Source organism: Gossypium hirsutum, chromosome A08 (assembly GCF_007990345.1).
Source record: "Gossypium hirsutum isolate 1008001.06 chromosome A08, Gossypium_hirsutum_v2.1, whole genome shotgun sequence".
Taxonomy (NCBI): domain Eukaryota; kingdom Viridiplantae; phylum Streptophyta; class Magnoliopsida; order Malvales; family Malvaceae; genus Gossypium; species Gossypium hirsutum.
Genome location: NC_053431.1, coordinates 117971794 through 117980451, shown reverse-complemented (window position 1 = coordinate 117980451; position 8658 = coordinate 117971794). Strand labels below are relative to the sequence as shown.

At 34.6% G+C, this 8658-nt stretch overlaps 1 protein-coding gene across 5 annotated transcripts; it reads right to left on the bottom strand.

The window, feature by feature from the left end:
- Positions 1-629: 629 nt before the first annotated feature.
- LOC107927011 (myosin-11) lies at positions 630-5725 on the bottom strand. Of its 5 annotated transcripts, XM_041074904.1 has the most exons (10): positions 5318-5725; positions 5188-5239; positions 4864-5064; positions 4645-4767; positions 4513-4550; positions 4305-4413; positions 1964-4123; positions 1602-1748; positions 1298-1389; positions 630-1206 (listed from the first exon to the last, which is right to left on the bottom strand). In XM_041074904.1, exons 1-10 carry the CDS (start codon positions 5326-5328, stop codon positions 1011-1013), a joined length of 3129 nt encoding a protein of 1042 aa, XP_040930838.1. In that variant the 5' UTR covers positions 5329-5725; the 3' UTR covers positions 630-1010. The 5 variants fall into 5 exon arrangements, with proteins under 5 accessions (XP_040930838.1, XP_040930834.1, XP_040930833.1 ...); XM_041074900.1 differs by lacking the exon at positions 5188-5239 and having other exon boundaries at positions 630-1203; XM_041074899.1 differs by lacking the exon at positions 5188-5239 and having other exon boundaries at positions 5318-5724.
- Between the last annotated feature and the right edge of the window lie 2933 nt (positions 5726-8658).

Genomic DNA, 8658 nt, shown 5'->3' with positions numbered 1-8658 from the left:
GTCTATAGCAATTCAGGATTTGGTTGTTTTGCAATTTTCAAATTGCTGTCAGAGTGGGTTCCTGATGAATTAGTGGGTGCCAATGAAAAACTAATTTGTGAGCCTATTACATGGTCTATCAGTTAAAAGTGATAAAAAGAAAAGACTCTTTTTTCCTTCTTTCTATAGCTGTGGTTGTTCTCTATTTTCTCTGCACTTGGAAGAATTGATTTTTATATATTAAGAAGGAAAATAAACATTTCTCCTATTCACTTTTCTCACTTTTCTTTCCTACCAGCCTTCCACTTTTTCACTCCCTCCTTTCATCTCACTAATTTTCCACCCAACCAAGTACACACTTACTGCATTTCTAATGTTTATCTCCTGCAACATGTACAGCCAATGCATTTGCCATTTATATGGTATTACTTTCTAGGAGAGAGTAGAGCTCAAATTGGAGTTGGCAAAGCTGGTGTGTATATTGCGATGATTGTTGGTGAGATTTTAGATTTCTCACGTTTGAGATAAATGCAGACGGTCTACAGCAGACTTTTCCGATTCCAATAAACTTTGATTGAGCCAAAATAAAAAATAAAAAAAAATCGTGGGTGGAACATTAATCAAACATGAATATTAATAATTGTATCAAATAATAATAATAATGATAACAATAATAATAGTACCAACAGTACGTGCATTTTGAAACCATTACATGAGACTATGATGTGCAGACTCTTTAGCCCATGTTCAACACGTTTAAACACAAGTACGGAGATATAATCTCTCAAATACATGCAAAACTTAGAAAAAAAAAATTAAAAATGAACATATCTATGTTAGACTTACTGGTACCCATCACTCACCTCTAAATCTAGATAAGATAGAGGTGAAGGGAATTCATATACAATTTTGTACAATTTAACTTATTCGCTCTAAAAAGGAACCGTGATGCCTAAATTTTCCAAAAGGGCACACCCAGCAGTCATTTCAACTATACATTCTACTCATGTATATGTAGAAATTTATTACCTTCAGCTCTTCTTGGCATTCATGAGGTTCCGCACAGTCATCACAAGCTGTTGCCGTTCACCTTCTACCTCGGCGAATTTGAGGCTTATATCTGAATATCGTTCTTGCATATCTTTCAATTCATTTTCCATGGATTTGTTTCGCTCCTTTAAGGAAGTTAGTTCAGCCATCAGTTCATCATGGTTACCACCATCACTGCTGTTTATAAGAAATCAATAGAAGTAAATTAGTTACCCTACTCTTTGGTTTCTACAACAATCTTCTACCTATATATTGATCCATGTCTTACCTTTTCACGAAGGGCACTGCATATCCATTTTCTTTCGATATGCATGCTTTCACATTTGATGTAACCTCCTTAGTGTCTTTAAATACCTGCAACTTTTTAAGAAAAAATTATGCCAAAGAAAGAAATACAAATGTATGTCATAAAACAATATCATCAGTTGTTATTTGTTAATGCCATGAGGAATGTGGAAACTTGAAACCTCTTGATGCATCACTTTAGTCATGATAAATAAATATACAGGGCTTCCCTTAAAATGAAGGGTTTTTCTTTTCCTTCTTATTAATCATGGAATGATGGTTCTCACCTTTTGAAGTTGGTAACTGCAGAAACCAGTGTTGTACTCATTGAGTTTGTTTTCTAACTCATCAATTTTCTTCTGAAGATCCTTTTCCTTTTCCAAAAAGACATTTGTGGATGTTTCCAAAGCAGCTTCCTTCAACTTTATTTGTCCCTGACATGAGAAGTAAAAAAGATAATCACTGTGAATACAAAATTTCCATTTTCAGAATCCCATTAGTAAGGAAAAAACAAACAAAAAGGGCAATTTTGACAGCTTGATACTAACTAATATTTTCGGTACTAGAAAACATATGCTGTAATTGTAAACCATTTTCAGCAAACAGATTCAAAGGCAAACTTGATTTTATATTGGATGTTTAAATTTACCTCAAGCAACTTTATTGTCTCCCTCAGGCTTGCGACCTCTTTAAGACTGTGAGGAACCACGGCAGATTTATTGTTTCTTAATGGTGTTCTTGTTCCATCAGAAACAACTCCTCTTCTATTGCTCTCTTTCAACTTCTTTTCCATTCCAGTAAATGCATCTTCCTTCTTCTTAAGGTCAGTCTTTAATTGAACTACTTGCTTCCTGAGTTTTTCTTTCTCTATTTCATCCTCAAACACAGAATGTTTCAATTTATCGCACTGAGCTTTGAGGGTGTCCAGCTCTGATAGTAAGGATTCAATTGATGCATCTTTCTCTTCCTTCAAATGCCTCATTCTCTGCAACTCCTCCTCTGACTTAGTTGCTTCCTTTTTCATCAAAGCAATCGCACTCACTAGATTATTTCTTTCTAAATTTCCACTTTGCATCTGCTCTTCAGTTCCTTGGACAAGTGCTTTTGTATGTTCCAACTCAAGTTTCAAGCTTTCCATCTGCTCAGCTTGTTCACATAGGCATTTCTTTTCGGTAGTCAGCTTGTCAATCTCAGCTTTTAGCCTACTGATCTCCTTAGAAAAAGCCCCACTAACTTCTTCCACATGCTTCTTTTGGTGTTCAAGCTGCTTAGATTTGTCATCAATTTCCTCCAACATCTGCTCTATCTGATTTGATTTTAACTTTACTAGATTGGAAAGGTCACAGAGTTTCGCTTCATAATCCTCAGTAACTGATTGGAGCTCTTCCTTAGCTTTCTTGAGCAGTTCTTCCAGCTGATTTCTCTGCAAGCGGAGTTCATTAGCTTCAACTAGAGCATTTGTAGCCACCTTCTCATTTGCATCAAATGTTGAGGCCATCTGCATGGAGAGTTTTTTAAATTCCTCTTGTAGCTTTTCAGCTGTATTTGCATTCTTCAATCTTGTCATTTGTAAGGCTTCCTCAGCTCTAATAGCTCTTTGCTCCTGCTCAACTTTGTTTTGTGTGACAGATCCTAGATCCCTTTCAAACACTTTTGCCTGTTTTTCTAACTCCTCCTCCAAGCTTCTGATGTGGGTTTCGAGTTCATTTATAGTCGCCAAAGAGCCGGAGAATTCTTTTGATTGCTTGCTGAGTTCCCTTTGCAAGCATTCAATTTGGTTCTCGAGTTCATTTATAGTAGCGGAAGAAGATGGGCACTCATACTGTATCTTCAGTTGTTCTCGCAGCCGGGTTTGCTCTAATTTGTATGAGATGTCATGATTTTCCTGCTTCAGTATTTCATAGTCAAGTGCCAGCTGCTCCATTTGTGCCTCGAGCTCATCTTTATCTCTCTTGTAGATCTCCAACTCACTGTTGAGATCCATGACCTTCTGCTCCAGGAGAGAGGTTTCCTTGGTGCCTCTGTGTTCTTTAACAAGATGTTCCGATGCCCTCTTATATCCATTCTCATCTCTGTCACTTCTTGAGATGGTGCCTCTCAATTCTTTAGAACTGCCATGGGACCCTGATTTGTTGGGAGTGTTGGGCATCTCCATGTTCTTTGCATCCAACATTTCTTCTAGGTCTTGTACAGCAAGGATTAACTCAGCATTTGATTCCTGTGTCTTCTGCAGTTGTAACCGAAGATTGGAATTCAGGTCCTTCTCATATTTCAGCTCTTCTCTGATTTCTTGAACCAGAACCCAGGGATCCCCATTCTGAAACTGCAGCCTGTTGTTTAGTTTTGCATCATTCTTTTGCTTCTGAAAGGCCTTCAGTCTATTACATTCTAATTTGAGTGCATCTCTTTCTTCTTTCAAAGTAACAACTTCCCGTGAGAGATCCTGCCCCCTTTTGCTCTCCTTTACAATTAGCTTCCTCAGAGTCTGCAATTCCATATCTGACACATCCACTTGTCTGGACAAAGCATTGATCTCATTCTTGAGCTTTTCAATCTCACTATCTGAACCATGTTGGCAATTTTCTCGTGGAAAGTTGTCCTGGGAACTGTTGGAGTCTTCAGTACTCATTCCGTGATCAGAACCTGCCGACCACTCATTCTTTACATTGTCATCCTTCATTCCAAGTTCTCGTGGAGTATCAAGTTCAGAGCTACTATTAGAACTTGAAATGGTAATATCAGATCCATCAGATCCTTTATGATTTCCACGCAATTCAACATTGTGGGTGGTTTTGCTGAAAGATGCATCCTGTCAGAGACATTCACAAACAAATAAGTAAAACATGCAAATCCATTTTCCATCAAGTTTTCTATATTAAGCAAATATAAAGAGACGAAAAAGTTAAGAGAAGAAGAAATAGTCTGGAAAACAGCAATAAGAAAGCCCAAAATGAACGCTTTTTCACTTATGAATAGGATGGAAGCCTTACTTCAATGAGATCCTTCTTAATGCTTTCATCTTCATAACCATTGCTCAAGTGGGCCTTCAAGCTCCTCTCTTGCAATTTAAAACTTGCATCTTCAGTTTCTTCCACCTCTCTGACAACGTCAAGCTCACAAATAAACACTTCTAGATTCCAGAAACAACCTCCAATAACCACAAGAATTCAATTAAAAAAAAAAGTGGCAAGTCTTTACCTTTGATCAGCATTTTCATGCAACCTCTGTATTGAGACCTGGTCAATACCAATGGCTTGAATTCAATTTTCAACATCAAAATTGAATAAAAATATGAGACAGAATGTATAGAGTGGGATTGAGTTTACTAACATGCAAAATTGCTTTAGAGTTTGAATTATTTAATGGAAGAGAAACGGTGAAAGTTCTATTTGCCTCAGCATAAACAGCAAAATCAACTGAAACTTCCCCCACCGAACCTCCTTTTTCCACACCCTAAAACGAACATATATACGTTACTTTCATCATAATATATAAAAAGAAATTTAAAAAAAAAAACTCAAAATTTTCATCAAAATATATATATCTTACTGTTGATAAAATAAAATGATAGATTCTTTCATTGATCTTTCCAGTTTTTGGCTCCCTAACAAATTTAACGGTCTCGTAAAGTGGATTCTCCCATCGACAGTTTCCGTCCTGAACTGTCGCCTTTTCTAATGTTTTTATCGGTTTTCCCCCATCGTCAGGAATTACTGATATCATCAATGCTTGCAATTTTGACTCTGCCAACTAAATTACGCAGAAAATGGTTAATATTTCAACATTTCTTAAATTGTTCAGTCTCATTACAAATAGTAATAAATAAATAAAGTAATTACTGATAATTAAAAGCTTTTGAGAAAAGAATTTAACCAAGCAAAATAGTTCAAGCAGCTTCAAAGGAAGTTGTTTTTGAGCGACGAGGCTAACAAAGAAAGATATAAGTAAACAGCATTACGAATTTCAGAAAAAGAAAGAAGAATGTGAAAGAACGAGAGAGTACTTGAGTAGCATGGAACTGCAACTTGAAGACAGCTTTGATCCTGTCCTTGTCGCTCCTCCATCTCACCGACTTAAACATCTCCTCCGAAAAACCCGCAGGAAATCCAGGAATGCGACCGGAGCTCTGGAAATTATCGCTGAAAACTCGCCATTCGCTCGCTCGATCCCGATGCCGGAGGTTCAATCGAAATGCAACCACGCGCGGGAAAGCAAAGCCTATGGCGTCAATCTACACGTGGATTTCGAGTAAACAGGAGCGAGCTGGTTCAATACGAGTGCAAAACCGAGTGAAGAACTCAGAAACAAGGAAGCATTGAAAGAGAGGAGATCTAAAGATTAAAGAAGAGCTTTTTCTCTTCGCCTCCCTGCTTTCTATGACTATTTGTAAGTTGCAACAGTCTCTGCTGGAAAGCGATTGCACATATTTAAAAATATCAATAAATAACAAATTTCAAATTTTGAAGGAGAAGCTTCTTCTTCCTCATTAATTAATTAGTAAAGTAAATAAGCTAAATTATCTATTTTCAATTAAATTATTGAATTACAAAATAAATAAATAAATAAACACAAATCAATAACCATAAAAATATTTTAAAAATTGTTTTTATAGATTATAACAATAAAAACTAAAATTCTTATTCAACCAATTTACTCTAATTTTGACAAAACTCTAACAATAACGTAATTAGCGTAATTTAAACTTAAATTACACTTAAACAGATAATCACTATACATTATGTGGAATTTATTATTATGACATCCCATCAATTTTTTATTAATTTTCTAAACGAAATCCAACTACTTATTAATATATTTCACAATTGGAATTTTAATGGATTGAAGACTTTAATATTGTATTTGTTTGGAGGAACCAAATATTGAATCCTTTATGTAAAAATATATATGCAGTCAGGTAGCGCCGCCGACCACCGTAGGCCGTAGCTATATATATATATATGTGTACTCACGTACCTGGTTGATTTATTTGTTAGGTGGGGGAGGCTGAAATAAGACAAAATGGTCCTTATTTATTTGTTGCCCAAAAAACTGGTCTTATTTAAGAACCACTCCGGGTGTTTTGGTAAATTACATAATTGATTATTCAATTTTTAAACTTTTTCATCTTAATTACCCAACTTTAATAAATTTTTATTTTTATAGCTCATTTTATTTTTTTTTAGAATTAATTTTAATTTTTTTAGTAAGAGGGGAAAACCTAGGTTTATAGGGGAAAACTTAGGCTTTTACATAGAAAAATCATTTATCTTTTTAAGTTCTTTTATTTTTTTTCTTTTTTAGAATTAGTTTTAGTTGTTTTTTTCCAATAACAGAGAAAATTTTGGTTTTTATAAGAAACTTCATTTTATATTTTTAATTTTCTTTAATTTTTTTTCATATTCTAGAATTAATTTTAAACTTTTTCCTCTTAAAAAGAAAGAAACTTGAAATTTTTACAGGAAATTACATGAGTTTTTATAGGAAAAATTTAGATTTTTACAAGAAAAATATTTTATCTTTTTCCCCTCATTTAAAATTAATTTTAGATTTTTTACTAGTAACAAATGAAAAACATAGGTCCCATCTCCGTATTTGAATAACTTAATTTATTGTAAAGAAAACAATTTTTTTCTCTTTTAAAAAAATAAAATTAATTTTAAAAAGAAAATAATTTACAAAAATAAAAATTTATTAAATTTGTGTGATTGAAATAAGTATACAATAATACTAAATTACTAGCAACGGACTAAAATAAAGATTTATTAAAATTGAGTAACTGAAATGAGTATGCAACAACAATAAATTACTAACAGGTGACCAAAAGGAGAATAATTTTTTTTATAGCAGTTCTTAAAATGAAAATAGCTGTTGAACATGGTGCCTAAAATAAAAAAATTTATTTTTGAAACTCAAAATGAGAATTTGCAAAAGTTTAATGATGGATTGTTATAGTAAATTATTTGTGGAAGATGAATTTAAAATTTTAAAAACAATCAAGATTGTCATACAATTGGTAGCTTAGACGAGAATTAAATTTCCTTGGAAAATTGAGAGATGAGTTTAAAGAGAGACAAGCAACCCTCCATGGCAGGAACAAATTAATACCCATAAATATTCTAAAATAAATTGGGTTTCTTTGAGTTGTTGACAGCAATAAACTTATTTTAATTCGATAATTAAAAAAAATTAAAGGAAAAGTATTAGGTAGAAAATGAACTAAATGTATGGTGTAAGGTGGTAGTGGTACGTGGTGGAGAGTTGGGAGGTGAAGAAGGTTAATAGCTGAGAATCAAAGTAAACCAAACATATACAATGTGTTGTTTGGTAGGGTTGCTTTTGGTGTATATATATATTCTTTACTTGGCTTTAAAGCTGGTCATGCTCATGTGTTGGCTAACTGTGAGTTTCATGTATAAGCCTACTCTGCCTACACCTCCTTTGTAAAGAAAACGAAAACTCCTTCAATAAAAGGCATGTGCTTTGAAGATTAAAGTTTGCTGGGATGGACGGACCAGACTCTGCCTACCCATTCCCCCCTCCACTCTATATGGCTTCACAACAACCGCCAACCTAATTGCTTGCGGCCTCAGCTTCACCATTAGCTCTCCGTTTTGTCGTTCAATGAAAATTATCATTGCCCCTTTTACTGACCCAAAGACACGTGCTAGGACCATGCGACTACTGTGTTTAGACAAACATAATCAAGTATTGTTGATGAGTGGGCAATTGGATAAGTTGTAATCTAGGGTGTCAGTGAGGCCCACGATCGACTAGTGATTTCTAGGGTCCATGACTTTCACTGCAAAGGGCCACCACACTTTTTTAATGTAAGTTTAGATGAGGTGAGGATTTATATGAAGGCAAAGAATGTCGTCCCAACTTTCTTGAGTTGGTTTTAAAGAGGAACCGGCGGGGCTTAATCCATTGGTTTTACCATGAGTTACATTGATGAAATAATGGCAACGAAAGCATCCAACCTTTTTGAGGCTTATAATTAAGCTATAATTAATGGTACTCATTAGGGACATTACTACCTTTTTGGTTTCAATAACCCTAAAACTAATTATCAATCAAATCAAAGATGAGGGGGGGGGGAATTTATAACCCAAAGCCAGTAAAGAGATGACAACTCCAACAAAGGACTGAATGATGAAGCTTGTGAAGTAAGGTAAATAGCAAAGAGAGAAAAGTGGGGTACTCCTTTTTTGTCATGTGAAACAGTGCTGTTCTTCTAATTTACAGTTTTCTTCGAAAAGAATTGTGTAATTATTTGGACGATCTGACAACTTGAGAAGTTACAGATAATAAAGCTGCTTATTGGTGTTCCTCAATTTTATATTTGTA

Coding starts and splice junctions, on each gene's coding strand:
- LOC107927011 (XM_041074899.1), bottom strand. CDS start 5,395: ATGTTTAAGTCGGTGAGATGGAGGAGCGACAAGGACAGGATCAAAGCT. Junction 4,768..4,863: donor ATCATTTTATTTTATCAACA/GTAAGATATATA, acceptor TGTTCGTTTTAG/GGTGTGGAAAAAGGAGGTTC. Junction 1,207..1,297: donor GCAGTGCCCTTCGTGAAAAG/GTAAGACATGGA, acceptor TCTTATAAACAG/CAGTGATGGTGGTAACCATG.